The 26,544-nt window shown below is 32.4% G+C and overlaps 1 protein-coding gene across 2 annotated transcripts in view; it reads left to right on the top strand.

Moving 5' to 3' along the window:
- The window catches only part of LOC147810877 (prolyl 4-hydroxylase subunit alpha-1-like), a 79,861-nt gene extending 54,240 nt beyond the window's left edge, over positions 1-25,621 (top strand). For both annotated transcript variants that reach the window (XM_087160902.1, XM_087160903.1), the window contains exons 7-14: positions 1,541-1,728; positions 3,347-3,520; positions 5,381-5,451; positions 8,320-8,473; positions 13,084-13,146; positions 15,739-15,807; positions 17,434-17,530; positions 24,289-25,621. In XM_087160902.1, coding sequence (XP_087017028.1) covers positions 1,541-1,728; positions 3,347-3,520; positions 5,381-5,451; positions 8,320-8,473; positions 13,084-13,146; positions 15,739-15,807; positions 17,434-17,530; positions 24,289-24,359 — 887 coding nt within the window. In that variant the 3' untranslated portion in view covers positions 24,360-25,621. The remainder of the gene's footprint in view (positions 1-1,540; positions 1,729-3,346; positions 3,521-5,380; positions 5,452-8,319; positions 8,474-13,083; positions 13,147-15,738; positions 15,808-17,433; positions 17,531-24,288) is intronic.
- Positions 25,622-26,544: the final 923 nt, after the last annotated feature.

Genomic DNA, 26,544 nt, shown 5'->3' with positions numbered 1-26,544 from the left:
ACCGGTTGCTGACACTGAAATTACATTTAGGCTGCGTCAACCACCGGTGGCTGACACTGAAATTGCATTTAGGCTGCGTCAACCACCGGTGGCTGACACTGAAATTGCATTTAGGCTGCGTCAGCCATCGGTGGCTGACACTGGACTTTCCATTTAGGCCGCGTCAACCATCGGTGGCTGACACTGAAATTACATTTAGGCCGCGTCAACCACCGGTGGCTGACACTGAAATTACATTTAGGCTGCGTCAACCACCGGTGGCTGACACTGAAATTGCATTTAGGCCGCTTCAACCACCGGTGGCTGACACTGAAATTACATTTAGGCTGCGTCAACCACCGGTGGCTGACACTGAAATTGCATTTAGGCCGCTTCAACCACCGGTGGCTGACACTGAAATTACATTTAGGCTGCGTCAACCACCGGTGGCTGACACTGAAATTACATTTAGGCCGCGTCAGCCATCGGTGGCTGACACTAACCTTTCACATAGGCCACGAAAAACAGCTGACTGACAGCGTATAACATGATATAGAACTATAAAATTTACACTCTTTTATGGAATTGCAGAAAATTTATTCAAAATTTACTTAATTATTGTGATTCTTGGTTTAACAAATTGAATTTAGTAAATTTTTATCCATCACTATTTTTAAGCAATTCGTAGGTATATATAATTCACCACTTTTATCAGATATGTCATGCTAAACCTTTTATAAACTAGCAAAATCTGTCTATGTTTGCAAATTTAGTTTGAAGTTGCAAATTTACCGTGTTTCCAGACGAGCAAGCCATGTAAAATTAGCGTGGCATTCAACGTGTTAATGTTGCAATGATGTGAAAAAGGAATTATTAGAGAGTTAGTTCACTAATATTTAAATTGACACGTTCACGCCGGGAAAAGTGAAAATTCTGGTAGAAGATCTATTTCAATATTCGATAATATTCGGGAGGAGTTAATCTATTCTCAACAATAACAATTCACTGTAAGGAAATATATCACTGCGAAGAAGCAATTCAATATAAAAATTGCATCCGTTAAAAACAATTGGTAGTTATGGATTTTTATTATTCCCGGAAAAAAAACTAAAAAATGAAATTTATTGTTACCAGTTTTTACTCCGGTGCGCTGCCAAGCTGAGACAATCTAGCGTGACCCACCGGTGGATCACCCCGGCGTGAAGGTGTTAAGACGCTATTTTAAATGTTTTATACTGCCGCTCAATTTTAAAACAGAAGTCATGTTTTTTAATCAAAATTCCAAAATTTATAGCCTTATAATATATATATATCACGGTAGATAGTCATGTTTTCTTTTTCAAAATAGCAATTAAGAATGAAATAATTATGTTACCAGTTTTCTGTGTTTGGGAATAAGACATGACAAGTTTATTTACCAAGCGGCTGTAATGGGTCAAAAAGTGCAAATGTTAACATAACATCGGCGATGTTGACACAATATCGCTAAGTACTATTAACATCGAAGTGAAATATTTTTATTCGTTAGTTATGTCTCATGGAAATATAATTTTTTTTAAAGAACCCGAGCATCCTCGTGCGATGGGAAATCTTCTGTTCTATCAAATTCGCGCAGCTGAATACGAAATGAATAAGAATGAAAAGGGAGACACGGGTCACAATATACCCGTAGAATTCGCTAACAATGTAGGGCTGGATCCTGCTATAACAAAAGCATATGAACAGTTATGTAGAGGAGAATCTCTAAAAGTAAGTTCTGTTTTTGTGCTTCTTTAAAATTGCGTATGATTTGTTTGTGATTTTTCCTCTGCGAAAAGTTGAAAATTAAGAAGTTTACTAAAAGTATTAAAAAAATTTAATACATTTAAAATTATATATAATATAATAAATTTATGTAATATATTATAATATTATATAAAAAAATTATTATAATCTAATATATATAATTCTCTTACGTAGCTCCCAAATTTTGGCTGTATTTCTTTTCCGCCGGTGGCAACGTTTGCTTTGTTTTGTTTAGGTTACTATTTTTCTTTCTTCGTCTTTCAAATATTCAATAGTAAGACGAACTGCCAATTTATCTTATCTATATATATATATATATTTCTCTTACACGGCGACAAAAAAAAGCCACATTACAACTCCCCGAATGGCAACGCTAGAAAATCGACCAATGATTGCCGCTAAAAATGTCACATGCTAAATCTAGCTGAGATGGCTCAACATATAAAACTTTTAACAACTTTTAAAAACGGAAACTGAAATAACCAGAGAGCACCAGCTGCGGCAATCTCATGCTATTAAAGGCCTGGTTTCTTAGAACAGGTCGGCGTCAGCTGGAAATTAGCGCTAACCTCTGATTGGTCCATTTGTGAGTTTGATAGTATACGTCATCGAACGCTCATCTTGAACTACAATTGCCGTCCAACTCAACTGCAGTTGGATAACAACGTGACGTTAACCACAGAAGTAATAGCGGACAACATCCAACAGCACATTGAAATCAGCCAAAATTTTGATTTTGACATTAAACATAGCTTCTTCATTAAACATAGCACTTTTCATTTAGCTCAGCTATAATGTGTTTTTTCTTGGACAAAGTCATTATTTGTTATCTAAATCACTAGTCGACAATAACAGAATCAATACAAATTCAAAATAAATATTTGTTTTCCTTATTAACGCATGCGCAATGAGAGATAATGTCTGCGTTGGACTTGTTCTGCGTTGGACGCGTTGGGTTGGCGAGTGTTAGTGAGCAGGGGGCGCAGCCCACTAGTATATTATTAATTCATTTGAAATTTTGATTTGAATATTCTCGTTTCTTCTCAGCATAAATAACAAATATTTGACATTTGTAAAAGATTGCTGGTCATTTTCAGCGCACTCGCTTGAATGCCGAACGTTTCTTATAGTTTCAAAGCCCTCTTCAAATGTTGGCACTGCTTGTGGTTCTGTTTTGCGGTTTTTATCGCTACCATTTTGCACTTCTGCTTCTGCTACCGTTTCTGAACCTAATACACCGTTCACCTAGTACAAGTTTCAACATTTTTTTCAAGGGATACACACGCATCAAACGTACTGTTGTCTTAGCTAAACTGTAACAAATCCTTATTTTCTTAAGCATTAAGAGTAATTATTTTTCTCCTCAAAGCGAAAAAACTTTGATGTTTTTAAAAGTTGGTAAAATTTCTAAGCAATAGGCGTGGGAACTGGTCAGTTTCAAAAATGATCTAGACGCGCATTATACTTTTTCTCAGAAGTTAAGATAGTTTAACTTTTATAAGCAAGTAAACTTTTTATTAGTTTATTGAAGGAAACATAATTAGTGTTTATAATTAATGTTTATAATTTCTATTTCATTTAGACACTGGAGGAAGAGAGCGAGCTGTATTGCTATTACACAACCAACAACAACAGTTATCTTCTACTGCAGCCTGTGAAAGTAGAGATATTAAATTTCAAACCCAAAATTGCCGTGTACTATGATGTTCTTAAAGATAGAGAATCAAATGTTCTCAAAGAGATTGCTCTTCCACAGGTATGACTTGGAAATAATAACATAAACAAACTATAGAATTATTGTTTAACATCCGTGCAACTTTAAAACTTAGAAAAGATATTCCATGATCATTAAATAGTCAAAACAAACGAGCTGATAAACTTTTTAAAAAAAAGTATGCTCTTTCTGCTGATTTTTTTTATTAATTACTTTATCTATGCATAAAGGATCCCAAAACCTACTCGCCAGTATGACCTAAACAGCCCTCCGTTAGAGACCTTACTTGTTAATGCATCAGATAATGCAGAGATTACAACTGCTCCGGATTCGCCAAAATAATAATAATAAAAAAAACGGTAAATACCTACAAAGTAAATTTTGCAATAGTGGTGGATACAAATCTACTAAATTGAATTTATTAAACCAAGAATCACAATTGATTAACTACCGCTTAATAATATCTATTTGCTGTCAGGAGCAAGTTGGCATCTCTAGTTTATGTTTATTTTATTTAAAATTTACTGCGTGAGTATATGGCACAAAATAGTTCTTAATTCAGCCATGAGAGCCGAGATGGCTCAGGGGATAGAGCGCTCGCCTCCCAGTGAGGTGACCCAGTTTCGAATCCTAGCGGTGGCTGATAGATACGAACTCTGATCCTCGCTTTCACTGAAAACAGTGCTGCCGTAAAATATTCTCAGTGAGAGACAGACATGGGTTAGAATTCTCTTGCTATCGGGCTAACCATGGGAGGTTTTCGTGGTTTTTTTTCACATTGTTATACAAATGTGGGTTAGTTTCATCAAAAATTCCTTCACGAAGCTAGTTTATCAGAATTCTTGATTCATGAGTTTCCATGTCTTCTTAATTGGGTTCGCAATTACAATGCTACGTAGTTGATCATTAGTAGTCGTAGACCCTAAAATAGGGTCTGCTGTTCGTAAGCTGTTTGATAGTCATAAACTCAGAAATTAGAAATTCAGTCTGTTCAATGCTGGTTATAATAAAAAACCTGAAGGAAAATATCCACTACATTGATTTATTTCAGTTATAAAATTCCTATTAATTCATGAAATCTTTCAAAATTATGATATTTTTAAAACTCAAGTGAAAGCTACGTATAAAAAAATAGAAATAGTGCGAAAATTTATTTATAGTGGGCACTGCTAAGACCATATGTAAATTATGTATACACGCTATCTTATGCAGGTTATTGACCTTCAAGATGTGCGCATTGAGCACACAGTTGTGTAAATTACTGAAATGTTCTGTTATACTTTGATTTTTAAGAAGTTATTTATCTTTTTACTGCATTATAACGCCACCTGATGGTGAAATTAGAAACTAATGTTTTCGGAGGTAACTTAGTCTCTCTCATATAAAAAACATATCTTTAATGTTAAATTTTAATTCATTCATTAGCCTTTGTTTTAAACACATTGCATCTGTATTTTATATCGATTAATAAGTCGTGGATATTTTACTCCAAAAAAGATAAATAAATTTTAAAAAAAGTTAGAAATGAGATCATTTTAATGTCTATTTTTGCTCCATTTTCGGGTAAGGCTTCATGCGGAAGTTTTTTTCGAGGCGGTAAGTGAATACTTTAACTGATTGCATTTTCTGCAGTGACAGTGTTTTGTTATTTTGCGTATATAACAGTGTTTTGTTATGTTGCGTATATAACAGTGTTTTGTTATGTTGCATACATAACAGTGTTTTGTTATGTTGCGTATATAACAGTGCTTTGTTATAATTTTTTAGATCAAGCAATTAAATTACCTTACGTTGTGAAATTAAATAAAGTAATTTTAAAGAGTTTGAGGTTGCGAAGTTAGAGTCTTTAAATGAATTCGATTTGTTTCATTAATATCTATTGATAACTGGTTATTTTTTCAGCTAGCCAGAGCTACAGTTAACAATGGAACATCTGGACAAGTTGAATTTGCATCCTACAGAATTAGTAAAAGGTAGGCAAATTGTTTTGAACTTCAGTGATATTTTAAATAAAAAAGACGTTTTGAATAATAGATAAAAAAAAACTAAAACACGAATACTTTGTATAAATTCCTTCTCAAATTAATAAATACAAGAAGTGTATCAAGAAATAAGCTTGTGTAATGATGGGTACATTTATATTTTCTAAAAGAAAAATGATTTAACCATTTAACGCCCAGCGTCATATATTTAGGACAGTTCCTTTTTTCAAAGACATTCATTGTGGTGGGAAACTTTTTTCAGTATTTTCATTTATCTCGGTCAATTAAAGGATTCTCAGATACCACAATGATTTAGTTATTTCTGATAAGATGTAGAATTCTAAGGAACAAGGACTTTTTGATCTATCAAAGACTTTTTGAATGCCCTAACAGTAGAAAAACCAATTAATTTCGTAATATATTACACCACTTTTCCATAAAACCACTTTTTGTATCATTTCAATTTATAAATTCGGGACAAAACGGGTTAAACTTAAAGTTTACCACGATGAGTGATTAATTAATAGTATTTAGCACAGAAGTTTAAGCGATAATGAAAATAGGCTAATAGGTTCTTTAGAATATATGTTTGATTTGATTATTAGTGAATTAGAAATACTTTTTAACCAATCTAACTAAATTAATAAGAATGAAACATCAAAGCATAAAATTTTCGAATATTTTATAGATAAAAAATGAATTTCCCTACATAATAAAAAGAAAATCCGCATCTTTGAAGAAGGATATGTGTGGCAGAATTTTAATCAAAGTGCTTAATTTATAGCCATAACTTCCAAATTTTTCTAATATTAGCTTTCATCATAAAGTTTAAGAAAAATCGCAGACGAGTAATATACAATCAATATCAACAAACACTAAAAATAATAGATTTACGAATTCATTAAAATGCTTCTGTTTAAGTACGACTGCGTGCAGAGATTTCAACTTATATTTTAAAGTATATGTTTTAAATATATATTCAAATATATATTTCAAAGTGGTAGTTTATCAATTGTAACTCTTGGTTTAATAAATTCAATTTAGTAGAATTTTATTCACCACTATTTTTAAATAATTCGTAAGCTTATAAAATTCACCACCTAATTGGTCTTGTTACATAATATATCTTTTAAAAAGCAAGCAAAAATAGTCAAATATTTGCAAAATTTACTTTGTACTTATTTACCGTTTTTTTAAAAAAATTACTTTGGTGTGTCCGGAGCAGTTGGTATCTCTGCCGTATGAGGGGAAAAGTTAAAAAAAAGAAAAAAAGTCGATTGAAAAGAGTAACCTTAAATTTTAATGTAAATATATTTCATATATTTTTAGAAAATATTTTTAAGAGTGGTATTAAATACGAAACAAGAATTAATTTTACCAGTACACAGTACACAATTTTACACAATAGGAACTCCACCTCTGTGTTCCGAAACTTGGGAAAATTTATTTACAGTCGACGTCTCCAGAGATGCCAACTGCTCCGGACACGCCAAAATAATTAAAAAACGGTAAATAACTACAAGGTAAATTTTGCAAATATTTGACTATTTCTGCTTGATTATTGTAATGCATAGCATGGCGTAAGTTCCATCATCATCATTTGGGATTGCTCAGGGCCTTTAGGCCCCGTAGGGGCCTTTTACCCTTCCATCTGGTACTAGTGAGATCTGACTTGGTTGTATCTGTGGTAAAAGAGAAGGAGAGAGAAAAGAAGAAAACTAATGTAATCTTAGTTTAATATTAGATGTGCGCGACTGCAGCGCCCTAAGCCACGCCTACATTTGAAGTTGGTAGGCGTAAGTTCCATAAGGAGGTAAATAATATAAGCCTACGAATTATTTTGAAATGGTGGTGGATAAAAATCTACTAAATTGAATTTATTAAACCAAGAATCACATTTGATAAACTACCACTTTAAAATATTTATTTGCTGTCCGGAGCAAATTGGCATCTCCGCCTTTGCATAGACTCCAACTATTACGGATTCTCCGTAGTTTCAGAAAAGTTTTTCTTGGTGGTAACAAAGACATTGTATTTATATTTTAATAAATTACAATTAATAGAATTTTGTCCACCACTAAACACAATTAAAACAGATACATTTAAAATCATGTAAATTAGATGACAAAAGCTATAGCTAAGGCTCCTATACTATCACAGCTGACCTATCAAGCAATATTGGAGCAAAAAAGTTCGCAAGTTAACGTTATGTTGGTATTAGTTATGTTTATACAGAGATGCCAACTGCTCCGGACACGCCAAAATAATTATAAAAACGGTAAATAACTACAAAGTAAATTTTGCAAATAGTTGACAATATTTGCTTGCTTTTGAAAATGTAACGCATGTTTTTAGTACTATAAAGTGGTGAATGATATAAGCCCACGCATTGCTTAGAAATAGTGGTAGATTAAAATCTACTAAATCGAACTTATTAAACCAAGAATTACAATTAATAAACTACCACTTGAAAATATTTATTCACTGTGCTTATGTTAGCTCTTTGCTCCAAAAATAAATGATAAGTCGGCCTGTCTAATTCAGGGGCTCTAGCTATAGCTATAATAAAAGTTCTTAAAAATATCTGTTTGTTTCACACAGAAAAAAAAGGGAAAAAAAAACAATCAGAAACTACGGAGAATCCGCAATAGCCTTTTCTCTGAGTCGGAGTTTTTGATATAAGGAAATGTTGAAGCTCACATGCTTTGAAAAAGGTTTCATAAAAACGTGTGCTACCTCAGGGAAAATATTTCGCAAGACTTTAAAATGTCAAAGAGAATGGTGATGTGTTACAAAAATATATACGCGCTTCTATCTAAAACGCTTAATTATTACTCTTTCTTAAAAATACCTTTTTAGCACTTGGTTGCAAGACTATCAATCAATGGATATTCCAAAAATCAACCAAAGAATAGAAGACATTACAGGATTAGACACTGAGTTTGCAGAAGCTTTACACGTAATAAATTACGGTATTGGAGGTCATTATGAACCACATTTCGATTTTGCTCATGTAAGTATAAATTTATTGGTCAATATTATTTAAAATATGATAAAATAGAGGAAAATATTAAATTATTGGGTCGTCCGGAATGTTCGTGACGATATTCGATAGGCAGAGCTCAGAGATGCCAACTGCTCCGGACACGCCAAAATAATTAAAAAAACGGTAAATAATTACAAAGTAAATTTTGCAAACATCTGACTATTTTTACTTGATTTTTAAAAGGTATAGCATGATATTATATCTTTAAACTGGTGAATTATATAAGCCTACGAATGATTTAGAAATAGTGGTGGATAAAAATCTATTGAATTCAATTTATTAAACCAAGAATCACAATTGATAAACTACCACTTTAAAATATATATTTGCTCTCCGGAGCAAGTTGGCATCTCTGAGAGCTCTCAAAGTACTTATCACAAGAGTTAGAAGTTTTTCTAGTTTTGTATTATATAGTTTACTCTTTATTATTCTTTATTAATTTTTTTTCAATAATTCAATATTTAATTCGCAAATGATTAAAAATGTTTTGCTCCCGCAGTGAATTGATATTAAAAACAGGGTTCCCAGTTGAACAAGCATCACTGGCTGCAGTCAGGTGGGTTACCACATTGTTTTGGACCGAGGTTGCTTGCTATCGTTTCTCGTTAAACTTTTCTACTATAAACCGTTTGACTTCGCTGGCTGGTCGTTGGGCTACCAAAACGAAGGAGCAACCCCCTCTGCTGAGGATCAAGTTTGTGATGACATGTCTTTAGATCAACCTTAGTTGTGACCGTCGCCAGTAGCCCATTGTGTAGCTCTAGTGCGACGTAAATAAAATACCTACCTAATTTCGCAACAACCTCAATATTAATAATTATCAAAATATTGTTTCTAACGTATTTTTTTTATGCTGAAGTGAATAAATAACAGAAGTAGGTAGAACGAATAATTCAAAAGTTAAAATTGTTTTTACTTCAAGAATGTAAAATTTGACGAATTGAATGAAATCAATCCCAAGACTATAAGACTTATAGTTTTGAAGTTATAACCGTTTTATATACAAAAGTAGAATTTTGTGCTTGCACTTATTTACATATCTTACATTGCAGTACGGAGAGCCCTAGTGATTCACGTTTAATCTCATTCAATTAAATGAGAAAAAATTCAAAGGAAGTATAATTCTTATTTTGTAAATATGTTTTGCATGAAACTTTCATGCAAAGTATATTTACAAAATAAGAATTTTGTAAATATACTTTGCATGAAAGTTTCAAATGTTCAGAAATTTTCAAGGAAAAAGAAAGCAAATGAAAATTAATGAAACATTTTGAAGATAATTGAATGTTTGAAAACAGCAAGTAGAGAATAAGTGCACAACGGACATTTGTAAAGTGAAGAGGCTTTTAGAGACATCAGAAGCTAAGTAAGAGGTTTTAGGACCCCAGTTAAAGTAAATTTTTTCTAAGTGTATTCACTTAACCGGTTAACGCCCAGTGTCATATATTTATGACAGTTCCTTTTTTCAAAAATATTCATTGTGGTGGGAAACTTTTTACAGCATTTTCATTTATCTGGGAGAATTAAAAGTTTATCAGATACCACAATGATTTAATTATTTCTGATTAGATCTAGAATTATAAGGAGCAAGTACTTTTTGATCAAGTTATATGATGTGGAAGACTGGTGCCTAAATTGGAAGTTCAAACTAAATGCTAGTAAATCGCAACTTTTAATAATACAAAAGAATAGAAAGTCCTACCAACCAACCCATAAATACCAACTAGTTCTCTTCAACAACACTATACCCATTGTTGATAAAGCTATATATTTAGGCTTAACCATTAATAAAAAACTGACCTGGTCTGACCATGTAAATAACATTTAAAATAAAGTATATGCAGCAACCAACAAACTTCAAACACTTTTTCATAACCGACATCTTAGTTTAAAACTGAAAAAGCTCCTGTATACCTCGATGATACGTCCTATCATGACGTACGCCTCAGCTGCCTGGTGTAACGCCTCCGAAAAAGACCTCAAAAAACTTATCGTACTCCAAAACAACATCTTGAAAAAACTCACGGGAGCCAGATGGTTTATCCGCAACAATGCCATTCATAGAGATCTTAACATTGACCGCTTTGACCATCATTTCAACAAATTAAATAGAAACTTCTTTATTAAAGCCGCCTCCTGCAATACCGCAAATTTTAATGATATTTTCGACTGCATCAATCTCAAAGAGGATGCAAAAATTCGACCCATTGCACACTTCTGATATCATACTAACATTTAACAACACAAACACTCACTGACGGCCGGGTCTCTACTTAACAGAGCCACATTTACTTACACATATACACAGATCCTCACAATCCTTTAACTCGCCCCCCTTTTGTATGTATTTCCAAACTGTAGTGTTTATTTTCCCATTGTACTTTAATTTTACCTTTTTCATGTACATTTTCATTACTTATAATTTTGTCATTGCCTAATAATGGCAAAGTGCCATTTTTCTTTTCTCAAGAACTCCATTTGCTCCCCAAACTTTAATTTTGTCATGTATGTCTCTAAGTTTAACTTCAAGATGAAAGGGAAAAGGACCGTAAGGCCTCAGACGCCCAGTTCGACTACAACGAACAAACGAAAGTACTTTTTGATCTATCTAAGACTTTTTGAATGCCTTAACAGTAAAAAAACCAATTAATTTCGATATTATAATATACCACTTTTTCCATAACACCACTTTTTGTATCATTTCAATTTATAAATTCGGGACAAAACGGGTGAACACGTTCACGCCGGGAAAAGTGAAAATACTGGTACGGGAAAAGAGAAAATACTGGTAGAAGAACTATTTCAATATTAGATAATATTCGGGAGGAGTTATTCAGTTCTCAAGAATAACAATTCACCGTAAGGAAATTATCACGACGAAGAAGCAATTCGATATAAAAGTTGCATCCGCTAAAAACAATTGGTAGTTATGGACTTTTATTATTCCCAGAAAAAAAACTAAAAAATGAAATTTATTGTTACCAGTTTTTACTCCGGTGCGCTGCCAAGATGAGACAATCTAGCGTGACCCACCGGTGGGTCACCCCGGCGTGAACGTGTTAATGACAAGAAGATAACTAGAGCTTGTTGGATGTTACTTGCAATTTTTATTTCATTGTTCGCTCTTTCTAAAAGCGGTCTGGCATATACGTATTGATCCAAGAAGTATCCTGATTATTTTTTGAAAAATGCTATCCCAATTTTTCTTTTGGCCCACTACTAGGCCTGCACCCACAGTAATTTATGAATGATTTAAATACCAGTACTAGTATTTTGCTGTAGCTGGGCACCTGAAACGCTAAGCGACCCCTATCTCCTTCATCGTTAAATATTTTGGGTATCGTTAATTATTTATCATCGTTAAATAGTTTATAATAATCGTTAATTATTTACATTCATATCGTTATATAAATCAGTTTGGGGTTGATCATTATAATCAATAGGTAGTTTGGTTGTTTCTATTTAAATACCCGTGACTAGATCTAGAGCTACAAAAAGCTCAGACTTAGTAAAATGAAATTTTAGTTAACAGTATAAACCATGTGGTTAAGTAATGACTAATGTACATTGCGAAAATAAAAATGTCTACCCTAAATACCTTCTGATCTAATAAACGGGGGTAACCTCATACATGCTAAGTAATGAGTGCTGACGATATTTAAAGTTACAAAATCAAACAAAAGAATGAATTTTTCTGAATAATCGTGCCACTTTATTCAGTTGATTTCTGACCCCGAAAATATAGGGGTAGCCGCATTCTTTAAAATATGGTCCGAGTAGTTTGGTTAAAAGAGTAGTCCAAAGTTTGGATCCGTAGTGTTAATTTTTATCTATCCGTATTAAACCCTATTTTCTTGAGAAATTTTTAAATTAATTGAAAATTTTTTGCACACAACTATAAAATTCGTATATACCCACATAATTTCATGCTAAAAATAATTTTTAGTTAATATTTATTGTTTTTTAAATTTTATTTAATGATAGTCGAAAAAGTTTTGAATCGTAGGGCATGCAATTTTGCACGTCATTTTAAAGAATTCCATTTAAAGAATTCATAAATAATCGAAAATACAAAATTTGAGTAGAATCGGTCGAATAGCGCCTGAAAAATCGAATTTTAAATAAACGATATTTTTGAAAGGGTGCTCCGTTTCTTATTTTGAGCACTGTGCAACTTTTTTTTCCATGCTTTTTTTTTATTACTTTAGAATAAAAAACAGGGATAAAACAGATTTTTAAATTTAATTTTAGATGATTATGGTTACCCCCCCCCCCTCTATCTAAAAATAAATAAGACAATTATTAAAATTCATAATATAATATCATGGTGTAATTAAATGTTAACATATCTACCCATGACTGTAATTTGGTTATAACTTCAGTATTACACGAAAAAATAATTCTCGAAAGAGAAAAAAAGTTGTCACGCGCTTTTAAGGAACTGCTAGTAATAGTTTATGGATCTAAAATGATATGGTTCTGTTAGCTTTTTTTTTAAATGCAAGGGAATAAAGCATTATGATTAATGGAAAAGTTTAACAATCTTTTTATGTGTTTTCAATTATTTTGTTTCACAGCCAGATGAAGTAGTTTCTTTCATCCCAGAACTTGGTAATCGATTGGCCACATGGATATTTTACGTAAGTTCGGAATTTTGAAACATTTTAACAGTTCACAATTAAATAGAAAATAAGAGTTTGCATGGTTCCTAAAATTGAAAAATATATTTATAATAACGAAATGAGATGCATGAAATATTTTATTATGGTCTTAATCAGAGCAATATTTCATAGCTTCAATTAAATAGGTTTTGTTTTAATGAAAATCTATCATATTGTATTGTGTTGTTGATTGCAGCAATAAATTTAATGATTCAAATTATGATATATTTATGATTAACTTTAATGCTAAAATTCTAAAACTAACTTTAATGCTATCTAGCAGAAACTCTAGTTTTTAAATAACGAATTCTTACGATTCTTGATACTACCTTAATGTTTTTTGAAAAAGGTAGTAAAAAAGATAATTTTACGAATTGTGACATACAAAATCAAAAACCGCATTTAAAAAAGTATCGCTTTCTTTGGAGACGGTTTTCCAATCCAGTGATCCACTCGTCCGTGAAGCATGTTCTTAAATAAAATAAAAAGAATAACTCTTGCCTTTTTTAAGTTCAGGTAACAGATTATAAAAGAAATAAAAGCTTGCATTATAAGTGTGGGCAGCTGTTACCGACCGAAAGTTCTCCAAAAACGGAGATCGAGTTGTTAAAATCCACTGAATTGTAAATTAAGTGTCTGGGGAATCAGGTATAGTTCGACTTCAGAGCTTTCCTCCTGATCTTTGCTTTAAACTCAGCTGCAAAATTTTTAATACAACAGATCTATAGCAAACGTCCTCAAAAGGGCTCTGCTGGATAGTACACTTTATAGAATTTTCATATTTTCAGAAAATATTTTTCTCTGTTTTAATAGATTCAAGTTTAAAAATTTTCCCATCATCTATAAATAATTTTAAAAAGGTATATAAAAATTCCGATAAGCAATTAGCAACACATTTAAATCTCGATAGAAATTTTGTAGAAGTTCCATTCATTTAAAAAATTTCTACTTTAGTTGGCTACCTCTTGAAAAACATTTTTCTACAAACCTCAAATGTCGGAGGATATACGGTATACCCTTTTCCTTGGCTAGTTTGTATGAGAGCTTATATAATGAGATACCGCTATAGGACGGAATCCACAGCAATATATCTGTTTTGCTCTTTTAGTGGAAGCTCTTAACACGTTGAGCGCCGCGTCAGCCATCAGTCATCACCTCCTACATCGAAAGCCTCCACGCGGTTTCTTATAAGTAGTCTGTGCAGATTATTTAAAAAGCGAACCAATTGTGCGCATGAACTCAAATTTTTATTTTAAAAGTAATTGAGAGAAATTTATCATATATATTTGAGAATTGAATCTGTAGTGGTTGACAAGTAAATAAAACAAACCAATTATATTCATAAATTAAACTACTTTTAAGACATATATTTGCTACCACTTTCTAATTTTTAATAGATTTCATATTTAATGGTTCTTTCTCTACTTGGTTTGCCTTCATAGTGGTCTGATCGGACTACCTACAAAAAACCGTGTGGAGGCTTTCAGTTATAGGAGGCGCTGCGTCAGTGGCTGACTCTGGACTTTCCATTTAGGCCGCGTCAGCCGTCAGTGGCTGACACTGAAATTACATTTAGGTCGCTTCAACCACCGGTGGCTGACACTGCCACCGGTGGCTGATACTGAAATTATGTTTAGGCTGCGTCTGCCACCGTTTGCTGACACTGACCTTTCACATAGGCCACGAAAAACAGTTGGCTGACAGCGTATAACATGATATAGAACCCGGCCTGAAAGCGAGGCGGAAAAGAGAAGTTACTGGTAGGAGAACTATTTCAATATTAGAAAATATTCGGGAGGAGTTAATCTATTCTGCACAATAAACAACTCACTGTAATTAATTATTTCTCGGCGAAGAAGCAATTCAATATAAAAACAGTATCCATTGAAAACAATTAGTAGTTATAGATTTTTATTATTCTCCCAAAAAATCTAAAAAAATAAAATTTATTTGTTACCAGTTTTTACTCTTTTCCGTCATGATATATATGGGCTTTCAGCCCTGTGTAGAACTATAAAATTTATAGTCTTTATGGAATTGCAGAAAATCTATTCAAAATTTACTTAATTATTGTGCTTCTTGGTTTAATCAATTCAATTTAGTAGATATTCTTCACCACTGTTTTTAAACAACTCGTAGGCATATATAATTCACCACTTTTTCAGATATATCATGCTAAACCTTTTATAAACTAGCAAAATCTGTCAATATTTGCAAATTTAGTTATTAGTTATTTACCGTGTGGCCAGACGAGCAAAGCCATGTAAAATTAGCGTGGCATTCAACGTGTTAAGGATGGACCACAATTGTATACGATCTTCCAATTTTACGTATCATATTTCTTTTTTAGATATCGATTTTTTCTAACGAAAATGGTCTAAAGCGATTAAAATCTTTGAAGCCATTACTGAGTTTGCATAGTTAACAAGAAAAATAAAGAGGAACCACAAACTAAGACATAAATTAATCCATTAGAATGATATGATTCAAATACCATTGTATATATCCACGTGCTTATAAAAATATAAGTTTTATTTATTTTAAACGAATTGTTTTTTTTCCTCTTAATAGTTAAGTGACGTTCCAGCTGGCGGATCTACAGTTTTCCCCACACTTGGAGTTGAAGTGAAACCAGTAAAGGTAAGTTAAATTTTCTCTCTGCATTTATAAAATGCTCCAAGAAAATAAATCGGAGAAGCCAAGATTATTAGAAACACATAATTCGAGTAAATGTTTAAATCTTTTAATTGTTTTAATATTATTAACGTTACTTAAATTGTTTGAAGAAATTAATGCAATATAGAATGCACAAAAATAGTTTTATTTATATAGACAGAGATGCCAACTTGATACTTTAAATATGGAAGTTTATTCATAACTTTCATTCGCTGCAATTTACCGATGTAGAATAAGGGCTAGCGTATGCTTAGTTTTCTATTAGTTACATTTAACACGATGGATGCTATGGGGGTGACCGGCACTGAGTTCGTTCGTAGTGCCGCGGGGGTCTCTGGTGACCGGCGAAGTCAAGACTATTAGAAACACATAATTCAAGTACATTTTTAATTTTTTCCTATTATTATCATTATTAAAATGGCTTGTAGAAATTATTGCAATATAGAACACACAAGAATAGTTTTATTTACATGCACAACGATGCCAACTTTGCTCCGGACATCAAATAAATATTTTAAAGTGATCGTTTATCAATTGTGATTCTTGGTTTAATAAATTCAATTTAGTAGATTTTTATCCACCAGTATTTCGAAGCAATTCGTAAGCTTATATAATTCACCACGTTATTCATATATGTCATGCTGAACCTTCTGAAAAAGTAGCATAATATGTCTCATATTGGCAAATTTAGTTTGTAGTTAGTTATCGTTTGGCGAGACGGGCATGCCATGTAAAATTTGCCTGGTATTCACCGTGTTAAAAAACGTAACAGTATATACCTAATATATAAAATGCATACTAAAGCCCGTACAGATCTTGAGAATTACAAAACGCTACAGCCATGATTATAAAAGAAGTGTCCAGGTATTGTAAAATGATTGCGCTTTACAAGATAAAACTAAGTGTAGCAAACTGGTGGAAAGCTATGAAGTAATTGTTTGTATTTTTTAAACGGTCCGAGATAAAGGAAACATTGGAATTTAAAAATTGTGGAACATCTCTGATTGGTACGTATAAGCATTTTGGAGCTTAAAATGCACATTCGTTTGCTAATCAATGCTGAATACTGTAAAAACTAGTTATGTTTCTTTCTAAGTTCGTATCGTTACGTTACACTATAAGAAATTATTGACAAAGAAACTTTTAAGTGTTTTTCTTTCTTCTCAGCATTGATGTCCATGAGAATTCGACTAATATACCAGGTGGCGCTGTACGAATTCTCATTTTGCATACATTGCCACTTTACAAGAACTAGAGTCCACTTTTTTAGCTATAGCTAAAACTTTTCGAATGTTAAGAGAGCGGATACAAGTCCCGGTAGGTACTCTGGAATTCTTAAGTCCTTAGAATCCCGGTACAATTTACAAATCCCGGTAGGTACTCTGGAATTCTTAAGTTCTTGGATGTTTTTAAAAATTCTTCCAGTGTTAATTTAAATTTTCAAAACTTATATGAAAGATCGATTGTGAGTGGCCAGAAGCTGAAACGTTTTATACCCTTTTATTTTTTTAAACCTTTTTTGATAAAAATTGATACTTTTGGTTAAATATACCTAAATAGTTTAAGAAAGACTTTTTATACTTATTACAGGGATCTGCAGCGTTTTGGTATAACGTGTACAAAGATGGCTCTGTTGATGAAAATACGAGACATGCTGCATGTCCAGTATTAGCCGGATCCAAATGGGGTAAAGAATTTTTCATTCACTATTTATAATTTAAAACTATAAATTATTCCTATACTTATTCAAGTAATAGAAATTTCAATTTATTATTAAATATGATACACAACTTTATAATTGATTTTAAATACTGCCTCTTATATTGATAAAATTTTGATATTAAACTAAGATTTAAAATTAAATATGAGTAAAGATATTTTTATATATTTATTTTTTATATGCAATATATGCATATAAAAAAGATTTCTAGACTTTCGCAAGACAAAAAATCAATATGGTTTTCCATTGATGGACCAACATAAATGTGATGGTTACCATCTTGAATTTCCATCAAAGACAATTAGCTTAGCATGTTCAAATTTGCTATACAGCTTGATGGAACCATCAAATATTCCCAACATCCAAAGTTAAGAATTTGCACACTTTCATATTGGGCTAACATAGCGTACCCATCATAGTATGATGTATTTTTATAAAGGACCAACAAAAAAAAAAAATCCACTATGATCCGACATAAAATACTGGTTACCATTATAATTCTCCATCATGCTTTTTCTAGAGTACATCAAGACAGCCCAACACCCAGGTATTGAAATTTATCCAGATTTATGTTGAGTCAATAACATTCTCTTACCTTCACGAGGTGTATCATCACCTCCTACATCAAAAAGTCTCCACACGGTCTTTTATAAGTAGTCCGCGCAGACTATTTAAAGAGTGAATTAGTTGTGCGCATGAACACAAAACCTTTTATAAAAGTAATTGAGAGAAAATTATTATATATTTTTGAGAATTGAATCTGTAGTGGTTGACAAGTGAATAAGGCAAACCAATAATATTCATAAATAAAACAAATTTTTAGTTATATATTTGCTACCACTTTCTTATTATAACTAGATTTCGTAACTAATGACTCGTTCGGATAGTGGATATCCTTCATGGTGGTCTCATCGGACTACCCATAAAAAACAGTGTGGAGGCTTTCAGTTATAGGAGGCGTTGGGTTGTATTAGCAAGTAAGAGAAGAGAGTGCTTTTCATCATCGTCACTGTTGCGATACAGCTAGCGCCATCTGAGGAAAATATTTTCAACTACCATTATTATTATTCTATAACTTTTCTGGAAACCGCCAACGGCGGATGTAAAATTATTTGCTCTTTGTTATTAAAAGTTCTGTTTTGTTATTAAGCCCTTGTGTGCTTGTCTCATTTGTTATTTTACAATGAGTGTATAATATGCCATTTTTCCCAGTCTCGAATATAATTAAATCGGGTAGATTTTATCGGATAACCCCATCTTTTATATTTAAAAATAGTATTGTTAAATAGCTGGCGCCCGAACGAGGGACCCGATATTTGATATATTAATTTCGAGACTGAATTCTTCTGAACTGTGCTAATATGGAACTAATTCAATTAAAAGCGAAAAGAAAAGGACTAAGAACTTCTTTTTCGCTATGTGTGAAAAATATTGAAGACGTGCTCAATGTTGCTGAATTGGATACTAAGGAAAGTAATATAAAAACGCTTTCGATTTACGAGCTACAATTGAAGGACAAATTTGAGCGGTTGGCAAACTGCCAAGAGGAAGTTTCGAATTGTATTCTTCTCTTGGAAAATGCCGACACAGAATATGAGTCGGACTTCGAAAAAGCGGAGGAATATCGTGACAAATATCACGAAATTTGTTCCATATTAACTGAACATTTAAGTAAAACAGATGTAGTTCAAAGAAAATATAAACTCCCACAGATTGAGCTACGTAAATTTAGTGGTGAATTAAAAGATTTCTTAGGCTTTTGGAGCCAATATGAAAAAATTCATTCCGACGAAACTTTGTCGAAGGAGGATAAGTTTCAGTATTTGTTGTCGTCTTTAGAGCCGCAGTCAAAAGCGGCCCGGGTTGTCGGCAGCTTCCCTGCAACGGCTAAGAACTACGATAAAGCCATTGAACAGTTAAAAGAGCGTTTCGGACGGACAGATTTACTGGTGCAAGTTTATGTCCGGGACTTATTATCACTTGTAATGAAAAATGCTATATCTGGTCGATCCAAAACTGATTTACCTGCATTGTACGATGAATTGGAAGGAAAGATACGGGCCTTGGAAAGCCTAGGGCGTACACAGAGTAATTACGGAGATTTTCTAATGCCACTAGTAGAATCTTCTTTGCCGGAGACTGTTTTGATTGCATACGAAATAAGTCGTTCTTCTGACCAAGGGGAAAGATCTTTGCAAAAATTAATGAACTTTTTACAGCAAGAGGTGAAGGGTGAGGAGCTTGTCGTCCTCGCTCGGGCTGGATTTGGAACCTCTACTAAGAAGAAAGAGCCTGTTGTTGAGAAAATGGATTTATCTACCACAGCTGCATTGGTAAGCACTACGCCTGATAATACAGGTAAGATCAATTTTATCTGTCTCTTTTGCGGGAAAAAGCACCTTTCCCAAGATTGCTATTTTGCTCGAAAGCTAAGTTTAGAAGAAAGGAGAAAGGTAATTTACAACAAAAAAGCTTGCGTCTCCTGTCTTAAATTGGGACATACTGCTCGTACATGTAGGATGAAGATTAGATGCATTATTTGTAATAAAAATCATTTTATTTTGATGTGTCCTGATCGAGAAATGAAGAACAATGAACCTAAAACTGAGGAAGTGTCATCTTTAGCCAATAGCAGTGACCCTGCTTATGATTTTAAAACTGTTTTTCTTATGACTCTGATAGTAAAAGTTAAAAATAAGAAAAGTGAGTGTAATATACGGGCCATTTTAGATACTGGCTCGCAGCGCTCATATTTGAGTACTAAAATTGTTAAAAAATTGTGTTTGAAACCCAAGGGTAAACAAACACTTATTCATGGTTTATTTGGAGGTAACGAAACCAAACCTAAAGACCATGAGTGGTTCATGATTAAAGTTTATAATTTGGAAAACACTTTTTGTTTTAAACTAGAAGTCCTCTCTGAGGAAAAAATTTGTGGTTTTGTTCCTCGAGCTAACGATTCTGTTACGCTAAGAGAATTGCAACAAAGAAACATAGATATTCACGATGTTAATTTTAATGATTCTGAAATAGATCTGCTTCTTGGAGCAGACATTACCTCTAAATTGTTTACTGGTAAATCAATAGCATTAAAATCAGGTTTAATGGTTGTTCAGACAAAACTTGGTAATACTCTTACTGGTAAAATAAATAATGTTTATGCAGATATAAATAATGGTAAATCAATATCTGTTGATTCCAATTGTATCCTATGTGATAATGTATGTGTATTGCATTCAGTAACTTTAAATGTAAATAAGCTTTGGGATCTCGATGTAATAGGTATTAGAGACCCATATGATAATTCTAAACAGAGATTAATGTTTTCGGAAGCTATTGAGCAGTATAAAGATAACTTAACTATTCTTCCGAATGGAAGATATGAACTTTTACTTCCATTTAAAAGTGAAACTACTTTGCTTGATAACAAACAGTTAACTTTAAAGCGTCACTTGAATATGTGTAAACGCTCTTTAGCAAATGGTTATTTGAATGATTATATCAATGTTTTTAAAAACTGGCAGGAGATAAATATTATAGAAAAGGTTCCTGAAAGTGAAATTAATGAACCTTGCCATTATTTGCCCCACCGTCCTGTCATCAAACAATCTAGCGAGACATTTAAATTGCGTCCAGTATTTGATGCCTCAGCCAAACAGTGCAATCAACCATCTTTAAATGACTGTTTGGTCAAAGGCCCAAATTTGATCGAATTGATTCCTGATATTATTGACAGGTTTAGATTATTTCCAATAGGTCTTTCTTCTGATATAGAAAAAGCCTTTTTGCAGCTAAGCATATCCCCTCAGCACCGAGATTTTTTACGATTTTTCTTTCCATCTGAGACAGGTGATCCCATTGCTTATAGACACTGTAGAGTTGTGTTTGGTGTGACCACGAGTCCCTTTTTACTAATGGCTTCTTTAAGTCATCTCCTGGAGAACGCTTCCGATGAATTTTCCGATGTTGTTCCCAAGCTCCGACATGCTTTTTACGTCGACAATTGCGTCACGGGAGTTAACACTGTCACAGAATTAGAAAACTTTATTATTAAGACTCAAAAATTAATGAAAACAGCTTGTTTTAATTTGCGAGGTTGGGAAGGTAATATAGCAAATCCTCTTTTATCCAAGTCTTCTGGTGATACTTCCTTACTGGGTATTAAGTGGAATTTGGATCGAGATACTTTACGATGCAACTTTACTAATGATTTAGATCGTAACGAAACATTTACAAAAAGAACTGTATTATTGTATGTGCAGCGGTTTTTCGATCCTATAGGTACATTGTGTCCGAGTACATTGCAGCCTAAATTATTATTGCAGAAGATGTGGAAGGATAAGCTTAGTTGGGATTCCTTAATACCGCCAGAAATGAATAAAGAATTTTTTACGTGGATAGGTGAAATATCCTTTTTTGAGCACATCGAAATACCTCGTTATGTTGAAATTAATAATTCTTCGGAATTACATGTATTTGTGGATGCGTGCAAAACTTCATACGGTGCATGTGTATTTATGAAAACTGAAAATTCTGGTAATGTTAAAATTCAATTGTTACGCGCTAAAGCTAGAGTCGCACCCGTAAAAGAAATGTCTATTCCTAAACTCGAACTTATGTCTTGTTGTATCGGAGCAAGAATGGCCCTTTCCATTCGCTTAGCTCTTGATATCCCTATTATGAAAACGTATTTTTGGTGTGACTCAATGGTTGCGTTGTGGTGGATAAAAGAGAAGGGGGAAGACCGCTCACCTATCTGTCCGAAGACTCAACCGATTTAAAACCTCTTACACCAGCTATGTTTCTTTTAGATAACTCAGAAACTAAAGTAATTGATATCGATATGGTCGATGCTCAGCATTGTCGCAAGCGAATTCGATATAGAGTCCAGCTTATAGAATCCTTAAGAAAACGTTTCCGAAAGGAGTACTTGGGACAGTTAATTTTGAAACAAAATTTAAAGGGCAAAAATATTGATATTTCGGTTGGTGAGGTCGTTCTCATTGGTGATGACTTTAAGAAGCGTTTGAATTGGCCATTAGCCAGGGTGATAGAGCTTATCCCTGGTAAAGATGGGAAAGTTCGAACTGTAAGACTGAAAGCTCAAAATGGAGAAATGTTGAGGCCCATTCAAAGAATTTATTCTTTAGAACTCCCTTCTGCTAACAAATTAAATTGCCTTTTACAGAAAAGGGCCAAAATACCCATTTCTTTAGCAGTTAATCAGAATATGAAAGACCAAAATGCTGATAAGATGTTGCCTTCTGTCCCTGCTGATGTAAAACCTGAACAGTCTTCTGCCCAAGTTACCCGCTTTGGACGTTCGATTAAAGTGCCCAAAAGATTTTTAACCTCGTTTTGAGTTGGTCACAGACTTCTCAAAACGGGGGGGAGGATGTTGCGATACAGCTAGCGCCATCTGAGGATAATATTTTCAACTACCATTATTATTATTCTATAACTTTTCTGGAAACCGCCAACGGCGGATGTAAAATTATTTGCTCTTTGTTATTAAAAGTTCTGTTTTGTTATTAAGCCCTTGTGTGCTTGTCTCATTTGTTATTTTACAATGAGTGTATAATATGCCATTTTTCCCAGTCTCGAATATAATTAAATCGGGTAGATTTTATCGGATAACCCCATCTTTTATATTTAAAAATAGTATTGTTAAAGTCACACACCCTCGGTTTACTGTTTTCCCCCATAACTAAAAAAAAATATAGACTTTTACTGGTAGTATCAGTTAAATGAATTTTCAATTAATTTTACCTACAATTAATATCTATCATTGTACTAACCCATTATTGTACTACTTGTTGTTGATCCAACAATTTCAAACATAACTTGTTGGTTGACCATCCTAGTACTTAACTAACATTTTTCCCCATGAGATTACGGAATATGTTCTACCATAACATTTTGGTTGTCCATCATATAGTAAAATATCATCTTCTAACATGAAATGATGGAAGTTTGTTGGCCCATCAAAATCCACTACCACATGATTGGAATTGTCGGATGTTATTTAGCATTAAATAGTGTTAGGCCACCAAGAAATTAACCATCAAAATATCTTGATGGTTCCGTCAAGAGTTTTTTCTTGCAATAGTAGAAAATAGAAGTGTTTCAACTGTTTTCAGAATTATTGGTTTCAGATGCAGCAAAATATTTTTGGAAGAGTTTGTGACATTTTTTGTCATTAAATTCCACTAGGCAAGTCCAAATCCAGTTTAGGAAGAGTAAATTTTCAATGCTGATAACAGTTGTAACATTTCAGGAAGTGTAAATTTTCAATGCTGATAACAGATGTAACATTTCAGGAAGTGTAAACTTTCAATGCTGATACCAGTTGTAACATTTTAGGAAGTGTACATTTTCAATGCTGATAACAGTTGTAACATTTTAGGAAGTGTACATTTTCAATGCTGATAACAGTTGTAGCAAAGTAAAGAAAGCAATATATTTTTTAAAAATTTTCTTAAACATTCTACCATATCTAATCTTCAATGAATTATTTTTAAAAAAATTAAATTAATTGACATGAAAAAGAAAAATCAATCATTAAGACAAGAAATATCAATAAGTTTCTATGAATTGGGAACAGAATTCTCGTAACTAGCACAACATTAATTTATTGTCATTTAAATATTGAAAAATACTTATGTCCATGTAATTCTTTTTTAACAAAACTGTTTTATTTATCTAATTTTCTTTTGTAATTTCAGTTGCCAATAAATGGATCCATGAGTTTGGAAATGAATTTAACAGACCTTGTGGCTTAAGTCCATACATGTGATTGTTTTCATGATTTAAATGACGTTTATCTTCATTTGTGTTCAACGACAATACGACGAGAATCTTAAGACATGCTCTCAACACAACAGATTAAGAAAAAAACTAACAAATAATAAAGATAAATCAATGTCTGTAAACATTTAAAGAATTATTGTTTTTTAAATGCGAATTTACCGCTTGGAGTACTACTAAAATGCCTAAGATGGGATCATATTAAACTTATAAGAATATGCTCTGTTAAGAATAAGAATTCATAAGAATCTGTTAAAGCTAGAAAGTTCATCCAAAGACAGATAATTCGTATTATACTGAAAAAGAGAGTTTATTAGATAAAGCAAAACGTGTTTTTTACAATACAACGAGCTTTTAAATTAGCTCAAAAACTCAATTAGAAAACAGCATCCAAAATAATCTCATTTTGTAAGAATAGTATCTGTAACAGTTATAGTAATAGTTCAGTAGTAGTAATAGTTTCAGTAATAGTAACTGCCATTAGATCTGCTACCCATCTTTATAGCACGAGAAGTATAACGTTTACACATAAATTTATTGCGTTTGTTGTCCATCTGAAAATATTTTTCGATCTATGGCATACTTATTTCGTTTCGCTCGACGTCTTTGCCTTCTCACAATCGATTGAAACAAACTAGTGGAGCTTTACGAAGGAACTTTCTGGACAGATATAATAAGACTATTCTCAAAAAAAAATTTTAAGTTATATGTATTTGTTACGAAAAGTACGAAATATCAAGCTGTCATTCAATTGACTTTAACATAATACTCCAAAGGTTAAAAACATTTGAAGAACTTAGTGGATGAAATAGGTAGGTGAAATATTTAAGGGTAATTATTAATCAGAGTAAATAATATAAACTGGTCGCATCAATTTGGGTATGTTTAATGCAACAGAATTATTTTTGCTTTCACTTATATGCTTGTTTGAATTTTTTTTTCAAATTAGGAAGTTATAAATAAAATAAAGCCAAGAATCATGAGCATCTCCTTTCAATAAATCTATAACGAAAAAGTTCAGATACCATTTAATTTCTTCTTGAACTGATTTTAGTCATTCTGAAAATGTCATTTATCTAGTTCATCCACTAAAAACTCTATTACAAATATTATACACTAAACTCTATAACAAATTAATAAACCTAGATTTATTAATTTGTTAATCAATCATTTTACATTAAAACACTGTGATGCAAATTTGTTAAATAACCAATGTGTAAAGGAATTAAAATAAATCATTTTTTACATTCGTATAGTCTAATTTTATTTCATATTACTTCATTTACTTTTGAAAAAAATTCTTTTGTTGGAAAAATTAAAAATTACTCAGTCATTTCGACCTTTAATAAAGCAATACTGTCTGAGCAATGCCATCGCTTATAGCCACGTAGATTATTAATAAATAGATTGCCACGTAGATTAATATTGTATGCATTCAGAGGGTTTAGAACGAAGCAGTAAATAGTCACTTTTGTGCCATGAAAAAAATGAAAGTATGTAATGACTTGGTATAAAAAAATACAATTTAAGTACTAAATTCTTTTGTTTGTAAATACTATATTCAATAATTTAAAGGGTAGATAAAATGGTTACTAGTACCGAAAAAAAATAGAATGTACAATAAGGTAGTACTAATGATAGTGATTCTTTTGATCCAATTTAGTCTTTGGAAATTAGCTAATTATCGGAGACTTGGTCATTGTTAGTATAGATTACAAATAAAGAAGTTCATAATTGTTTGCTTTGAAAACTGAATAAATGATTAATTTCTTAATTCTTTAATCTAATTTCTTAAAATTTTGTTTACCATCTAATTTTAGATGTAGTTTTCATTTCTTGTTGTATCGGAAGCAGTTGTTTCTACTTTAATTTATGCTCAAAACAAATAAAAATATAGTAAAATATTACATTCCTGGGTTGTTTTATTCAAACTTTTTGAACTAAATTGTATAAAAATATACACATTGCACATAAAACTAAAAAGAACACTTGTTCAGTGTAATTTGGTAGAGTGTGGAATTTATTATATTCTCATACCTGCCTACATGTACGATCGTTGAAAAAGATTTTTCAAAGTGCTAGTAAAACAACAATTAAGTTCGGAAGAATATATTAGAAACGAAATCATTGCAATTTCCGAAAGCATAATTTATTTACATATACTTTTTAAAATT

The sequence above is a fragment of the Parasteatoda tepidariorum genome, chromosome 4 (assembly GCF_982258835.1).
Source record: "Parasteatoda tepidariorum strain Cologne lab strain chromosome 4, Ptep-v5.0, whole genome shotgun sequence".
Taxonomy (NCBI): domain Eukaryota; kingdom Metazoa; phylum Arthropoda; class Arachnida; order Araneae; family Theridiidae; genus Parasteatoda; species Parasteatoda tepidariorum.
Note: the sequence above shows the minus strand (reverse complement) of the source record. Positions and strands in the feature narration are given on the sequence as shown.